Source organism: Micromys minutus (genome assembly GCF_963924665.1).
Source record: "Micromys minutus genome assembly, chromosome: 3".
NCBI lineage: Eukaryota > Metazoa > Chordata > Mammalia > Rodentia > Muridae > Micromys > Micromys minutus.
In genome coordinates, this window is record NC_137972.1 from 85,621,626 (window position 1) to 85,639,205 (window position 17,580).

Below are 17,580 nucleotides of genomic sequence, written 5' to 3' on the forward strand. Positions count from 1 at the left end.
AGCTTCAAAGACCGTAAGCAAATGTGCTTCTTACTTTGAAGAGGAAACATTATCTTCCAAGGTTGTTTCTAAGCATCCTTGAAAAGATGCTCTAAAACCAGGGGCAGTCAGCACTTCGCCAGCACACACAGAAGAAGCTGAGAGGCCAGCGGGAAGCTGCTCGCTCTCGGTAATGTGCTGTAGCAAAATAATGAACCATTAAAATCTGTTCATTCTTAGACAGTAGCTACACGGATGTCATTACACTATTTTCTGTCCCCAACCAAAAGAAAAGGAAACAAGACTTTCTGGAAGTGGAATAATTGTCTCAAGATTTAAGTGTTACAACAAAATATAGACTTCTCTTTGGGGTATTATAGATTTCTTTATTTGGACAAGTGGGTCGTTCTGATTCTTGAAATCTACAGACAACGTTGAATGTGCAGATCTGAAGGCTTTTCTTTCTTTTTCTTCTTACAAACTATTTGTCTGGGAACAGGGGAACAAGAAGCTCTTGTCTCTTTGGACCACTACTGTTTGCCATTGACGGGACAGTTCACATGGTCAGGAGAGGACAGAAAAGCCTTGATCTTGGGCCGGGCACTGAAGAGAACCACACAGGCAGAGAGCAGGGGGAAGCTGTCTAGCCATCCAGGGGCCAGGACTTGGTGGATCAGCAGCAGGTCCAGCAAGTTGTAATCAGCAAAGGAAATCTGGTCACTCACAATGAAAGCTTTGCCTCCCTGGTTCTGGGGCAGCAGGGTCTCAAAAGGCTTTGGATGCCCAGGCAGCGCTGTCACATCACATAGTTGTCCTTACCAGTCTCACAGTTGGTGTAGATGAGGATGCTATAGTTGCAGTGAAGGTCCTCCATCCTATCATTCACCAAATCCACCAGGGCGACCTCCCTCTGGTCTTTGCCATAAAGCCCAAAAGAGCGGCCCAGGTGCCTCAAGATGGCCTTAGACTGGTATGTGAGGTCTCTATCCTCAAACTTTGGGAGCTGCCCGAACAGACAAGTGGGCTTGAGCAAGCCTTGCATCCAGGTATCTATGGTAACCACCTCCTCCTTCCAGCTCCGGCCTTGGTCAGCCAGCAGCATGCGCACGGCCCTCACACCGCCCTCAAACTGGGAAGCAGACATCGGTGTATGGCGGCATGGCTGTTGCGTAGATGGTGACGTATCTCGGGCGCGGACCCTGAAGGCTTTCATTGAGGTCCTTCCTATTCCTCCATATCCCACATCCTCACAGATGAGGTGGGGACAAGTTTAAAAAAAAAAAAAAAATCTGCCCATCTCTTCAGTTTTCCCATGCACCACTGGGAGGACCGTCGCTGGGAGGACCGTCGCTGGGAGGACCGTCGCTGGGAGGACCGTCGCTGGGAGGACCGTCGCTGGGAGGACCGTCGCTGGGAGGACCATCACTGGGAGGACTGTCGCTGGTGTTTCCAGAGCAGTGGCTTATGAGAAAGTCACGGATGAGCACAGGCGAGTCAGAGGTTGGCAAGACACATGTGTCCTTGTCCACAGAACTTGCTGTCTTGGAGGGAAGAAAAATGACTGAACAGAATCACAGAGATGTAATTAGCTCTTATAAGCTAGAAATTAATTTCCCAGCACGCCAGCACCTCTCCACCCCCATCTCCACCTTCCTTTCCCCACTCACCTTTCTGGGGAATCGCCGGAAAGCTGGCTGTGATCCCGTGATTTTCCTACGCATAGTCACACACAATTTGCTTTCCTTTCACCTCTGAAATTTTCCTCTGGTCACTTTCAAAATATGAGGCTGTGGGAAAGGTTGTTAGTGTTGAAATATGAGGATGTAGGAGAGGCTATTATTGTTGAAGTTGGGACAAGCTAAGGGCCTCCTCCCAGCAACAATAAAAATGTGGCTGCCATTCACTGTAAGGAAACGCTTGAGTAAAACATCACATTTATGGGAAAAGTTTAAGTCAAATTTGTACTAAATCCATTTAACACTCTTTCTTTTTAAGGTGAATCGTAGTATACTAGGACCTCTTTATTTATAGACCTCTTCCAGCAACTACACCAGAAAAAAAAAAAAAATCTTTACTTTGGAAGATGAATGAATGACCCGGAATTGTTTCTGTCTAAAAGAACCACAGGGACAAAAATGGAGGAGAGACTGAGGGAGGGGGGGTCCAGTGAACAGCCCAACTGGGGATCCATCCACCTCATGGGGAGATACCAAGGCCTAACACTATTACTGATGCTATGGTGTGCTTATACCCAGGAGCCTAGCATGGCTGTCCTCTGAGAGGCCCAACCAGCAGCTGAAAGAGTCAGATGCAGATGCTTACGCTCAACCACTGGACTGAAGTCGGGACCCCTATGGCTGAATTAGGGGAAGAATAAAAAAAGCAGGTGAAGACCAGCAATCTCAACTCACCCAGAACCCTGGGAGCTCCCAGAGAGTGAGTTACCAACCAGGAAGCAAGCACCAACACATACAGCAGATACTGCCTGGCCTGGCCTCAGTGGGGGAAGATGTACAGAGTCCTCGAGAGACTTGAGGCCCCAGAGAGGGGAAAAGCTTGGTGGTAGGAAAGCATCCTCTCAGGAACAGGAGGAAGGAGGAATGGGGTGAAGAATTGTGGGAGGGGGCCTAGGGAAGGGCAACGGCTGGATTGTAAATGAATAAATAAAATTTAAAGAAAATAAATAAACAAATAAGAAGTGTATGTTTTCTGATCTAACGTCAGATTAATTAGAGTCAAATAAATAACAAGCACAAACACAAAGCTAGATTCTAGTTTCTCTCCAAAGTTGAACAGTTACAATATGGAAAAGGCTAGGCTGCCCTAAGTCATTTCATAAATAGGCTTGATCTGCCCCCTGCTGGACGCCAGGTGAATGACAGTCCTTGCTACATCCAGGTTAGCTGCCTCAAGAAAACGAAAAAACTTAAGACAGTGGTTCTCAGCCATCCATATGCTGTGACCCTGTGATGAAGTTCTTCATGTTGTGGTGACCCCTCCAACCATAAAATTGCTTTTGTTGCTACTTCATAATCGTAACTTTGCTACTGTTACGAATCATAATGTAAACATTTGTGTTTTCTGATGGTCTTAGTTGACCCCTGTGAAAGAGTCAACACCGGCACCGAGGAAGTCACAACCCACAGGCAGAGAACCGCTGTCCTCATGAGAAGTCATGGACATGTAGCTCATAAATGTGTCCCCACATGTAGCCTAGTTTAATATATGTTCTGGGTGAATGACTGAACAAGAAAAACATGCTTCCAACTCTGAGCAGGCATGGTAGTTCCAAGAGTTTTGAGCCTCAGCGCCCCTCAAAAAATAATAATAATAAATAAAGAAGAAGAAAGAAAACATGCAAATATTTCACAATGCCCTTATTTATACATTAACGGCCCTCTTTCTTGGCCCTCCTGTGTGAGACCATATTACACAGGTACCTCAGAACTGCATGGTATTTACATATGACGTGTTGGCTACTGAGTGCTGTGAAGTGCCTGTGTGAATATACACTGCTTTATTCACTATAACAGCTACACTGCTTCCACACCACTCCTCCACCACACCTCAGCCGCCGCCAGCACTCATACAGACTAACGCTATGGCCATAGCCTGTCTTGGCTCTTTGAAGTTTACTGTCTTCACCTTGAAAGTGTCTTCCTGGACAGGAAGTGATCCAGAGAGCTGGTTAGTGAGTGAGGACTGTAAGGTTTCCTCTTGGTCCATCGACAATCACTTGGACGGCAAACTTATGTTTGAGGTGGTAAGAAGACAGTGTAAAGGAGGTGGGGGTACTGGGATTCTCATTTGTTCATATTTAAAGCATACCGTGACCGATGAAGTCTAGAGAGATTCCTTCTGATGTGTATCTCTGGAGGAGTAAGAGGTAAGGAGGATAGATCCCATTCATCTTGTGGGCGATCGGTGATGTGCGGAGTCTGTGACATGTGAACTCCGAGCTTAGTCTTCTGTAGCAGGTCAGGGACTTTATAAAAATATTTATGAGACAGCGCGGAAGTTTTAGATGATGAGTTCATATTAAGTAAGAAGAATCATTTTCCTTTGGAAATGGCGGGTATTTTGCTTGCTAAAATTATGGTCTTATTTCACAACACATATGGAGACATTTGTGATTAAGGTGGTTCAATAGCTAAAAGTGCCTTTGGAGGACGTCGGCTGCACACATGAGAAGAGTTGGGCTGTGTGGCACGCCATTTAGGCTGCATGATGAACCAATGGCGATTCGTTCGACTGCTTTGTAATGTTTGGACATTTTCACAGAACGTCCTGAAACACCCCTTTGTAAAGATCTTCACTAAGGTCGCATATCACATACCTAGCACAGCAGGCAGCTCACAAGTGCCTGAAATTGCAGCTCCAGGGAATTCTATGCCTCTGATCTTCTCGGGCACCTACACACTGTGGGGGGTCTCTGTGACCACCACAGCCAGTGATGATCCAAGGAGGCAAGAAGGTAGTTTGGTTCAACACAACTAAGTAGCTAGTATTGGTTCAAACTTGAGGAATCTGACCCCCAACTAGTCTATTTTAGGCATATTTAAGCACAGCACAATTTGCTAAAAATTTCCTTGGTGATAATTCAGTCTCATGTGGCACAAAAAAAAAAAAAAAAAAAAAAAAAAAAAAAAAAGATGTGACCACATTGAAACTATGGAAATGTGATGTCTTTCATAGAAATGGGTTCTTGAGCTTAACAAGCTCACCATAGGGTTTGGAGGAGGGGCCTCTGTGGTTTTGGCCACACAGATACCATTAACCATGTTCATTCCCAGCCTTCTGGGTGGAGAACAGGTCATCTATCCCTCCGTTTGAAGGAACAGCCCAGTGAGTTTAACATTCCTGGTTCCCCCGCAGCTTGTCTGTGAACACAAGGCCCTCCATACTTCACCTGTGTTCACACCCACATACCACACAGATGTATAATTTAAAACTAATAAAACCATGTCTTAAAGATCTGGAAGTTTCATTTCATGTGTGGACAGGATTTTCTAAACACTGTATATTTCAGATGTTTTTGGATAAGTGCAGTTATTTTTCAGTGCCAGTTAGATGGATCCATTCACTTCTCAGGGCCTCTCTCAGTGTTTAGTGCTGTGACAGGTAGTTAGTTCATCCGATAGACTCTGCCGCTGAGGTGTGTGTTTAAAAACTGCGGCACATTTTAAAGGCTCAGGAAGTTAATATCTGTACATCATGTTCTCGCTTGTTCCAGGCACTGCTTAAGGGATGGAGATATGACTGTGAGCAAAAACAAGCCCTGCCTTTTAGAGGCCAGCACCCTCAAAGGAATGTAATAGTGAGTGCACACAGGGGGAGTGTGGAGTGTAAGAACCACAGTTAACATATCGTATTATGGTTGGCAAGATGGCTCAGTGAATATAGGTGCTTGCCAACAAGCTTAAGACCTGGGTTCAATTCCCCATAACCACATGGTAGAAGAAATCGACTCCTCAGGCTGCCCTTTGACCTCCACATATTCACCATGGTACATGTACACACAAATACTGACAGCGTAGAGATACTATGTAGGGACAGTCTATTGTGCACTGGGCAAAAGCATTAACACCTGTCAATAGAAATCTGATGGCCAATAAGCTGAGGCAGAATTAGAAGGCGGGACACCTAGCAGACAAAAGGGAAAAAAATCGATACACGTCTCTGTAATATCCAAACATCACAGCCCTCACATCATCCACAAAGCCCTTCATCACCTGGCCAGCCTCTGTACCCCACCTCCTCGTCCGTCCCGGCCCCTCCCCTCCAGCCACCTTACACCACGTCCGTTGTGTGGTTCTCCCCTCTTTGTGGTACTATACACTTAGCTTTCCATCCCAGACTGCCTTGGTAAATGTGACTTCTTTGAGCCTCAGGCAACAGTAAAAATGAAGGTGAATGGTTGGAGAGACAGCTCAGCAGACTAAATGCTTACAGGGCCTGAAGCTGGATCCCCAACACTCACGTAAAAAGCTTCGCATTAGCAGTCCACACATGAGACTGAAGAATCCTGGGTGGGGGAGGGGTAGGATGCTGGCCTATCACTGAGCTCTGGATTCAGTGAAAGACGCTGTCCCAGAAACAAAGCAGAGAACAATAGAAAAAGATACCCCAGATCAATCTTGATCCCACCCATACACACATACAAGTGAGAGGGAGCATGCCCACTCTTGGACTATGGCAGTGGCAGAGGCATAGACATAGTCTGAATGTTAAACCTTCACTCTTGTGCTAAGTAATGTGAGCATTCTTTGTCCATCCTCTACAAGATTAATATTGCCAGGACTTTATTCCAACAGACAGCACCATAAGCCTGCTTCCAGGTATAGGCAGACATTCAGGATGTTTATTAGTTTGCTATACAAAAACGTTAATCTAAATATTTAAAACCTTTCATCTCTAAATCTTCCACAGCACGTTACAAGGTTTTAGTTAACTACTGGATGCCTTAGTATACTGATGCCAAGGGACAAAACCTAGCCTCTGGTATCTAGGAGTAGTTATCAAACACCTTCCTAGCTCAGGAGCTGACACAGGTATAAAGAAGATAGGCATGGGGAATGACTATTTTAGCCCAAGGCTGTTACTCTGTATCTCAAACTTCATCCTGATTCTGACATTTTGTTTTCCTGTTTTTGAGAAAGGATGTCACTATGTAGCCCAGGGCTTGTCTTGAGTTTTCTATTTTCCTATCTTAAGCCTTGAGTATACTGGCCTAGCTCTCAGAGATCCTCCTGCCTCTGCCTGTGCCTCCAGAGCTCTAAGATTAAAGGTGTGTGGCACCACTTTTTTTTTTAATGGACTTGTAGGACCCCCTTTCGGGGACTCCCCCACTCGAGTCTCAGGACACGGGGTTACCCAATGAAACATGAGAGACCTTCTTGTTGCAAAAGCATGAGGTAGTTTAATGACGGGGCTCCGGGCCAATTATCTCACGCAGGAGTATCCAGCAAGAGGCTCGAAAGCTGGGGATTTTTATAGAGGGAGGGTAAAAGGGGAGGGGGGAGCTAGGAAGAGAAGCTCACCCAATATTCACTGCAGTCAGGGAGTCAGGAGCCCGAGCTCCACACAATGACCTCTTTGCTCCATTCCCCAATGTGGGAGCATGGGCTCTTCTCAAGGACCTGGCATTTACACAAGAACTAATTACACTCCAGGGTCCCAGGCAGGTTTATACAGATAAGTTACAGCTTCGCTAATGACTGTGAATTCTAGAGCTCTGCAATCGATGGTGTCCAGGTGTCTGAAGGAGGCAGTTAAGCCCTAAATTTCCTAGCTAACAACTGACAAGATACTCCTGTCTGTTCACTCCCGAATTCTATCTCTTTGTATAAGAGATAGCCTAGACAAATCATATTCAGACAATAGGAATCATTATTTCTCCTAAAAGAGCGAATTCAGCATTACAGAGACTGCCAGATAGTGGAAGGTCTTAATTATTAAGGACTGAAATATACTATGAAGAGAATACCAAAACCAGCAATAAAATTATCAGGCCTTGAGATTATCAGACCTTGAATTTAATTTTCTTTCAGACTGCCCCTTAATTTCATGAGTCTTTGGAAATGTTTTATTGTGCTAATAATATGTTATCCCTTTTCCAAACCCCTTTTGACATATCTTTGGTGACTTCTAATCTAGTCTTTGAGGAGCTCCTCAAGTCACACTGCAGAAAAGACATACTTTGTTGCCATGTGTTAAGGACAGTTTAATTCCTCTGCCTAAATCTAGCAAAATATATATTCCAAGTTGGGCCAATATCAGACTAGTTAATAAGGCAGCAATTCTGTGTTGCTTCATGAAGCTCCAATTTGGCTTTGACTACAAGTTAACATTTGAAGAATTCCCTGGAAGTCATCTGTTATGGACAGAGGATGAAGACAGAATCCAAGCAAGACAGAAGTAATTTGATTTATCAACTATAGCCAAGGGGAAACAAAGATGGCTGGCAGAACACAGCTGCCAACTCTCCAAGATGATTTTCACCATCCCAGGAATGGAAAACTATCAGTATGCACACATAAACTCACTTGGGCTAGCAGAAAAGAACTGAGACTGTGAGTTTTCAAGTCAAAGCCTAAGTGTGCAAGAGACGCACACACTAGCCCTAAGATGCTTATCAAAATGCCGTATTACCTACCAGGCTAAAACACCAAATCTGTATCTAAAAGGCCACTTGGGAGAGGGGGAGAAAAATGACATATGCAGTGTGAGTGTGTGGGGGGGGGCATAGAGGCCCCAGTATATAGCAGTCAGATGACAACTTGACATGGGTCCTCACCTTTTACCTTGAGGCAGTCTGCTGCGTACTACTGCATACGCCAGGCAATCTGGCCTTAACTTCCGGGCATTCACCTGTCTCCAATCTTGCCACAGGAGCCCCGGGATTCCAGCTTTGGATAGGTTCTAAGGACCCAAACTCTACCCCTAATGGTTACACCGCAAACACTAAGCCATCTCCCCAGCCCCATTACAGGAACCAAAATCAGACACCGCCCTCCCACACCCTTTAAAGGAGTGTCTTCAAAGTTCCTTAACTAAGCTAAAGCTTTTAAAAGCCCATAAAGAATGTACCCAAAACAAGCATTCATGCCAGAAGTGAAGTCACTAGCCTGCTTGGTTCAATTCCACAAGCAAAATAAAAATAAAGCCCTGCTCAGTGTTTGAAAACAAAAGCTGTGGTTAAGAGCACTTGCTGCTCTTCCAGAGGATTCGAGTTCTGTTCCCAGCACTCATTCTGGGCAACTCATAACCACTCCAGTTCAAAGGGATCAGATGTCCTCTTCTGGCCTCGGTGGGCACCTGCACGCAGGTGCACATACCCACAAACACACAAATACATAACTAAAAACCTCTTTCTTTAAAGAAAACAAAGCCTCAAAAGTGAAATAGTACTATTTAATTTTATAAATAAAAGGTTTGATTATAAGCAAAGGTGACTAGCAGTCTATATTCATTAAAAATAAGACTCGTCACCAAAGCCACAGATGGTTGTTCACCATCTGACATCAAGATATGTCTTTAGAAGATAAATCCCGTCACTGGGAAAAACATTCATCTTTAAAAGAAAGAAACACCTGTTTAGTACTGCTACCCGAAACTGTAGCAAGAAAACGCGCCAATACCAAATTGTTATTTCAATGTTTGTCACTGATCCTGTCTTCTAGCTTAACAATGGCCAGGGCTTTAGTCCTAAAGAGAATTCTTGAGAAAAAAACCAAGTTTTTGACAAGAAACACCATGGTGTCCGGTGGTAAGAGGAGTTAAACTGTTGAAGTTTTTAATTTCAGAACAATTGCTAGTATACAACAAACTTTTTATTTTCATCCATAAAAACAATGTACAGCATTCGTAAAACAAGGTGATCAGAGAAATAGACTTGTTGGATGGGTTCTTCCTGTATAGGAACAGACCGAGGGAAACGATGGCAGCCCATATGAAGCAGGACTGGGAGTGGGAGGAAAGTTTGACCAACCAAAGCAAACTCAGACCTTTCATGCATGCAACTCAACATCTCAAGTCTCTTAAAAACCAAACGAGTGATTTAATAGGTCTTTGTAAAGAAGGTTGTAAGTACTGAAAAAAGGTAGCTTTACACATAACACAAACACACATTCTCTGTCTCTCTTTCACGCGCACACACACACACACACACACACACACACACACACACACACACACACACACGCACACAATGGGGGTGGGGTAGAGATGAAGAATCTCCAGATAGGCTATCACAAAAAATATCCCTTACATATACAGACACAGAAAAATAACTTTTACATGCTTAGCTTTAAAGTACACGACCTTGAGCTCTAACTTGGTGCAACCTAACCCACACTCTTTTCATCATGAACAAATATGAGTTATATGGTGAAATACACGCTTGAAGGAATTCATTAAAAAAAGAATCACAACTTCCATTTTATATATACAACAAATTTTTAATTATGTACTGAAAATAAATTACAGGAAATAACTTTAAAATGCAACAGAAGACGAGTCACAATAAAACATTCCCATTGAATCTCCTGGGGGTGAGACTGCAGTGCTCAGGGGAGAAAGATATCACAAGTATATCAAAGCTTCACATTGTCTATGCATCCACACCGACATGGGCCACAAACACTCCTCTCACAGGACTGTACTTATTAGCCTACCACAGAACCAGATTTTGCCATAAACTACAAAACTTTTAATACAAAATTGTATTTATATATTTATAATTCATATACATGCCCTACCTGTAATTTTTAGAAAATAAAAGCTACACACTGTACAGACACTCTTAACTCATAGCTGTAGGCAACATTTTTGGATGGAATTTCTCCCCCAATAAAATTAATGGCATATTTTATGTACATGAAGGCTAAACTGCAAAAAAGACAGTTCAGTTTCCCAGATAATGCATCTCCTTTCAGGGCAGGTTTACAAATTTAAAAAGGCAAGACAAATGTACACCTCAGAATGACCTTCTCAGCTACAAGAGTTGTCATATGGTTTCTGTGACGCTTCTGATACATGCATCTATGTAATACTGGCATTGAAGGCAGTAAAGCAATATACACTTTTAATGTAGTGGCTCAATAAAGGCTTCATTGTCATTCCGATCTGATTCTTGATACAGTGATTCATAAATTCTCTAAAAATTAAAATTTCAATGGGAGACTATATTAAAGAGACTCTAAATAGATTTCTTAAAATATTTCCCTGAAATATCCTTTTACATAAGACAAATTTCACTAACATTAAATTTGGTAAAAAGAAAGAAAAGAATTAAACATGGCCCAGATGTGCATGATAAACCAATGCTCCTCAGCCAATCTCGGGTCTAAGGAGTCATCAAAAGAAGGCTGAGAACCAACAACAACGCTCACACTCTGCGGCAACCATCTGTAAAGCCAGTTACACTAAACTACTTCTACAGTTGATTGTAAACTTTGGTTTATTTATCTGAGTTCTCATTGTACAGCAAGCATGAACAAGGGAGAGTGGAGTCCGTGAGGAGATGAACTGTCAGTCTGTCTTTAGTCTGGCATGATGAGACCCCTGGTCAGCCAGGCCTGCTTTGATAGAGTTTGTTACAGACTGCCTTATGTTTTCCTCCATCAGATTATCACCCAGGGGCTTCAATACCTGTGGTATGAGAAACGTGCAAAACAAACAAAAACATGAGGTAAAAAAAGAGTACATATAAAAACAGATATAAAAAATTCCATTTAAATCAATGACAAAAATAATCAGGAATGTGAGAAATAAAAAGATGCTTCTCCCAAAAAAAGAAAGAAGAAAAAGAAAAAAGAAAGAAAAAGTTATGATGCTACAAACAATGCAGTTAAGACATGTTATAATGGAACAGAAATTACTTTCCTCTATTCAAACCGTTACAAATCCCATGAGACGGGTGTGCAATCCATACCCTATGTGCAGCATCAAATCTGGTATGTATACAGCATTATGCAGACCGGCCCAGACGGTCCTGCTCATTGTCCTACATGTGTAAGTGTGAACACTTCAGATAGAGAAAAAGTTAAAATACTGTCTAATTTTTCTTCCTGTTATTGTTGGATGACAGTCTCTGTCGCTGTACTGATGAAAGAGCACGATGAACCATTCGACGTCTAGTGACTTCAAACAGTTTGGAAAACACCTAAAACATGGAGTGATGTGTTAGGAAAGTGACTCGCATGCCTCAAAGCTAGAGTTAAAGACTAGAAGAATTTCAGACTTTGTAGTTTCTCACCTTCCTGGGACTCCTCTGAAGCAAAGGGAAAAAAGAAATGCAAAGCAATTTTAGACAAGGCTTGCTGAACACAGCACACGTCTTCTCTGACTTGGGGCTCATACCTCACTGTGCTACACTGAAAGTAACTTTAACAGGTGAGATTCTCCCACCAAACTCATCTATAATAATGGCACCTCTAAAGTCCTAGAATCAATACCCACAGAAAGCATTTCAAAAGACACTGTGTAATTATTAAAATCAAGGTGGGAGAATAGTATTGATTCAAAAAAAATTAAGCATATTATTTCTAAAGCAGTGAAGTGATAATGATTCTTAATTTATTAGAAAATATTACAAGAGAGCAAAGCAGTAAGACTGATTTTAAGAGACAAAAATCTGACCTTGACAAAATGTCCAAACACAAACTCCTGAAGAGATCTTACACAGAGGACTTTTAAGAGTCTGAGCTAATACAGTGGTCTGTGCCTGTGGTTCTCCACCTGTGCCTCACAGCCCCTTCGACAACCCTCTACTCACCCCCAAATATTTACATTACAACTCAATTACAGCAAAAGTACAGTTATGAAGGAGCAACAAAAATAATTTTATGGTTGCATGGTCACAACATGAGGAGCTGTATTAAAGGGCCAAGTATTAAGAGGCTGAGAACCACTGGTTTATGCAGTCATAATGATGCTATTATAATACCTAATCAATTTTCTCCAGGAAAAAAATCATCGACTCCTTCAGTCTTTGAACAGAAAACCAAAATAAACACGCACCTGCGCATCCGAATCTCTAATAAGGCCTCACTCGCTGGGTCGCCCGCCTCACTGACCTCTCAGAGGTGACATGGACCAGGCCTGCCACTGCATAGTGTAATAATTAAGCCCCCCTCTGTCCCCAAATGGGGTGAGATGTCTGCTCACTTTACGAGGATCATTTTAACAATGGCACGAGAGAACATCTGTACTCAAGCAATCGGTGGAAATATCAGAAACAGCTTTCCACAACAGGTGAGGGCTGAGCCATAGCTCTCAGCCTGGCCTGGGGCTCGGCTCTGTTCTGTGTTCCCAGGGAACACAAGTCAAACTCTCTTTGGGAAGAAACGTCTGTGGGATTTCCTTTGAGTACTGCAGTAAAGGGCTCCCTCCTCAGAGAAGACAAGAAGGCCTAACAGATCTCACTTATGTTGTTTCTTGTTAATATTGGTTAGAAAAAAAGTCATTTTCCTCCCCAAAACACTGACTGTACTTTTTTCTTACCTTTAAAATTGCTCGTTGACAATATTTTATTTGCTCAAAGAAAAATATTATTAGTAAATCTAGCCCTGCCCACAGTGTGGCATAATTATCAGGCTTATGAGTAAGAATCAACCAAAGATATTACAAATTAAAGCTAATCAAAGTAAACTGTAATTATGAACAAATGGAAGCAAACCTTTAAATTAGATTCTACATTAAAAACAAAATCAAAACACCACCACCACCACACAAAAAAAAAAAAAAAAAAAAAAAAAAAAAAAAAAAGACACCGAAGCCCGTCCTCGAGTGAAGGAATAAGTAGGCGTAGAAATAAGCTAGAGAGGGAAACTGGAAATCACACAGAGTCAGATTAGTCACTGCAAGATCAACAAGTAGATACCAACCTGCTCCCATAGGGTCTCAGCAATCTGATCAATCATTGTTCCAATTTCTCTGAACTCCCCAGAGTACTTAACATATGCCCAAGTACAAAGGGACGTCAGCGCCAGCCCCATGACAAGGTTGCATAAGACAGCTATAGAGTTCAGGCCAATGAAGCCAGTGAGTCCTGAGACTATATACATAGCAAACATGACTGCGAACAGTGTGGCAGGGGTGCGAGCAGCATAGAAGATATTTTTGCCATCATTGTGCTTTATAAAATTTGCATAGGTTTCTTCAATTTCAGCTTCAAGCTGGTCCTGATACCGGCGGCAGAATTCATCTCCACCCATTTTTTTCACAGAACGAAACTGTTTGAGCGCCACTTCCTTGAGATCCAGGTGTTTTCGCTCCAAATCTGAAGGTGCAATGTACGGCTTATCACCACCACATACCTGTATAGGCCAAGTAACAATGAGAGATTACATGCTAGAAGTAACACTTGAAAAGGGTTCCCTGCTCAAAGATTTTAGTCTCATAAAATAAACCACTTCGCAATCACATTGTGCTGGCTGATCTTATGTCAACTTGATACACAATCTAGAGTTACCAGAAAGGAGAGAACCTCAATTGAGAAGGTGCCTCCAGAACGTCAGGCTAGAAGACATTTTCTTAGTGATTGATGAGAGAAGGCGCAGCCCATTATGGGTGGTGCCATCCCTGGGCTGGTGGTCCTGTGTTCTATAAGAAAGCAGCTGAGCAAATCAGAGGAAAGCAAGTCAGTAAGCAGCACTCCTCCACGGCCTCTGCATCAGCTCCTGCCACCAGGTTCCTGCCCTGCTTGAGTTCCTGTCCTGACTTTCTTCAGTGATGTAGAAGTATAAGCCAAAAAAACCCTTTCTTCCCCAACTTGCTTTTGCGCATGGTGCTTCATGGCAACAATAGAAACCAAATTAAAGAGCAAACATGTAACACAGTACTTCAAAGATGAGCATGTTAGTGCAGAAATTATTATCGGACTCAAGCTACTATTACTTCCATCCCAGGATGAAAATTCTGAATTAAAAGTCAAAAAACATATGCTGCATGATAGCCTTGTAACTTATTTTCTAACAATTCGTTCCAACAGAGACTATAAAAAGACAATTACAGAATAACATAGCATAACAATATGTAAGTAGTGCAAATAAGTTAAATTTACTTTAAATGAAAAACAACATCTACTCTTATGTAGCATAAAGCTTAAACATTAGTTACAGACCTGCTCCATACTTTTACAATAGGCATCTCTTGCTCCTGCTACTGCTGCAAGGTTATTAGCCTCAGCTGTTGCCTAAAAGATAAAATAAAGCATACCATTACTGTGGGGGAAATGGCATGACTATAAACTCCTACTAACATAATGAATTATGTACAACAAATAATTATGGAAATGAACAGAAAGAACATCACTCTCTAGTTTCCTTTCCTTTGGCAGGTGTGTCAGGACTCCCTGACTGGGATTTGTGCTCAGATTTTCAGACAATATATCACCATGTGCTCAGAAAATGGACAGAGTTATAAACACATGTAATCCCAGAATGTGCCGAGTCTTGAAAATTAAGAATTCCTTGTGTGAACAACCAGATTCACACAAAAGTGTCTTTTGTTGCAAAGCTTTAGTATAATTACTATTAATCCGCTATAAAACTGAGGAACTACCCAAAGTGGCAAATTTTAGAATACAGGAAATGTATAAAAATAACAATGCCCCCAAAGAAAACATATACAGACAAAATCTAACTGCACTAAAGCAGCTCATTACTAGCAGATGAAACCAGTCATTTCAAGCAAAAGACTTTATCAAAGACTCTGAACAAAAATAGTTCACCTTATACAAAAAGCATTTGTGTTACACTTTTAGGATCTGAAGATAAAGTTCCAAGGCTCAGATTTCTAGCTGGCAATACTTGCTCAGGGTCAACCATTTGCAGTTACAAATATACATATATATATATAGATATAGATATATCAGAATTCATTTAATATGCTATCTTAAGCATATACAATTCATTTGTATGTAAAAAAGCAAAAAAAAAAAAAAAAAACAAAAAAAACCCTTTTTTGTTTCCTCTAAAGCCATGATTTTAATTCTCCACCCCCAACACACTGTCTTCCTCTTACCTGAAGCATAGATTTTGGATGTGGTAGTTCCTCTCCTTGATATATTTTAATGTATGCCTAAAAAGACAGAAGATTCACTGCACTGGTGCACAAGTTGGTACAATGTCCCCCCAAAGAAATATCATTAAACATAATAGTTCACACCATAAAAATAAAGTTCTAGGCCTTAAAATTCATACACTCTAAGTACAACAGTCAATCTTGTCCTGAATATTAACACATAGGTATGTTGCCAAATAAAATCTTCTACAGAATTTTTTTAAATATAATTCCAACTAAAACAAAATCCTAATTTATAGTCAAAGCATAAGAAGGGGTTTTTTAAATGTACATGAAATTTCAAGGAGTAAGTGGCGAGGGGCTAGGGGATGAGGTACAGCATGGGAACAAAGTGTGAATTTAATCAACACACATTACAGAAAATCAAAGCCTCAAACAAAAGGAAGAATGAAGAAAAAGGAAGAGGAAGTTCATGGCATCCAGAGAGGAGGTTTTACCTCAACTTTCTATGAATTCAAACTTAATTCCTAATTAAACAGCAACTGCATAAAAGTGCTAACTAAGCAGGGGAGCAGAGCCCATTAGCTTCCCTAGTGTGCTTTCCCACCCACCCACCCATCTCTAGCCATTAACACAGCTCTGTATCATCAACTTGTTCCAACAGAAAAAGCTCAAAAGGAGCAGAAAAATATCTCCACAAGTAACTTACCTAGACTCAAAACCCAGATACTTCTAGCTACTCTTACTAATCCTCTTATCTTCCTCTACAGGAAGACTCTGTGAGAACTTGGGTTACAGAACTATCCCAGGCACCACTCACAATGGCAGAGCTGTGCTACAATGTGATGAATAGCTCTTCTCTCCACAACAGAGATGCAGAAAAGGAAGGATATTCTGAGAACAAGTAGTGTCACTGAGTAGAAGACACCACATTCAGGCACAGCCATCTGTGAATGCTTATGTGTACATGTGCCTGGGTGCACCCTACGCTACCATGCAGAGACCAGAAGAGCTACACGTTCTCCTCTCATGCTCCGACACTCCTTCACGGTCTTTCTCTAAACTCGGGCCTCATATTTTTGCAGTGAGCTGGGAAGCAACAAGCTCTATCCACCCCACCCCCACTGTTTCCTCCTCACAGCGAATCATAACCATGTGAGATACCCAGCTTGTTATGTGGTCTCTAGGATATGACCCATCCCTCCAGACCCTTCTGCATCCTTAATGCCGATAAAATGAATTCAAGGCAGAAAAACATACATTTTTTTGCTAGAAAGTAAATTTCTTGTCCGAAAAGATGTGTTAAAAGTTTATTACATTGCTTTTTAGACAGAGCCATTTAGCTCAGAGTTCACCTACCTTAAAATACTCTACAAGATCTCTACACGTGACTTTAGATCCACTTATCTCTTTCTCAACAAGATTTTCAGGAGCAAGCAGCAATGGAACCAGATTTCGAAGCTCCCGTTTAAAGTCTTCATCGATATCTGATGGACATGAAGTTAACCACCATATTAGTCCAAAAACACAAACAAGTTCTCAATGACATAAACTTATGAGATTTTGTTTATGAAGAGCACAGTGATGTAAATTCTACCAGTGAAAATTCTTTTTTCTAAAAAGTTCATCTAAATATGCCATGTCTCCTACAGGAAAGAAATCCCCGTTACTCTCCTATTACATTTCTCCCATTCTCCCATCAGTCTTTCAGCTCAAATCAAATTCTAGAGTAACTAAAACACCTTTGTTCAAGCAAATCATATGGGGCACTATATTAAATTCCGGTACTAGGTTGTTTTTCTAGGTATACATGCAGATAGATCACTTATATACATAAAATAAGTAAATTGTTTTTTAAAAAATTTTAAGTAAAATGGTTAATCCGTATGCTATGGCCAATAGTATGCTAAAGAGTGGCAAAGCAACCAAAGGCAAAGCTAGAACCAATACAGGAGAACACTGCAGCCACATTCTAGTGAGAATGAAAGGGTTAAGGAAACATTGCAGGCAACTAAGAAATGCTGAGAGTGGGAGGCATAGTCTCCCTCAAGGAGGACCAGACCAAGCAGTTGT

At 41.7% G+C, this 17,580-nt stretch overlaps 1 protein-coding gene and 1 pseudogene across 3 annotated transcripts in view; both read right to left on the minus strand.

The window, feature by feature from the left end:
- Positions 1–509: 509 nt before the first annotated feature.
- LOC308418816 (glutathione S-transferase P-like) lies at positions 510–1,139 on the minus strand (annotated as a pseudogene). Its single transcript has one exon. The product of its transcript is annotated as a glutathione S-transferase P-like (transcript).
- Positions 1,140–9,330: 8,191 nt separating this feature from the next.
- Positions 9,331–17,580, minus strand: part of ATL2 (atlastin GTPase 2) — a 41,811-nt gene continuing 33,561 nt past the window's right edge. The window contains exons 9-14 of one of the 2 annotated variants that reach the window (XM_080914329.1): positions 16,867–16,994; positions 15,508–15,564; positions 14,606–14,677; positions 13,368–13,799; positions 11,738–11,752; positions 11,137–11,644 (exon numbers count right to left, since the gene is read on the minus strand). In XM_080914329.1, the coding sequence (XP_080770455.1) occupies positions 11,537–11,644; positions 11,738–11,752; positions 13,368–13,799; positions 14,606–14,677; positions 15,508–15,564; positions 16,867–16,994 (812 nt within the window). In that variant the 3' untranslated portion in view covers positions 11,137–11,536. The other variant, XM_080914328.1, reaches the window with a different exon arrangement.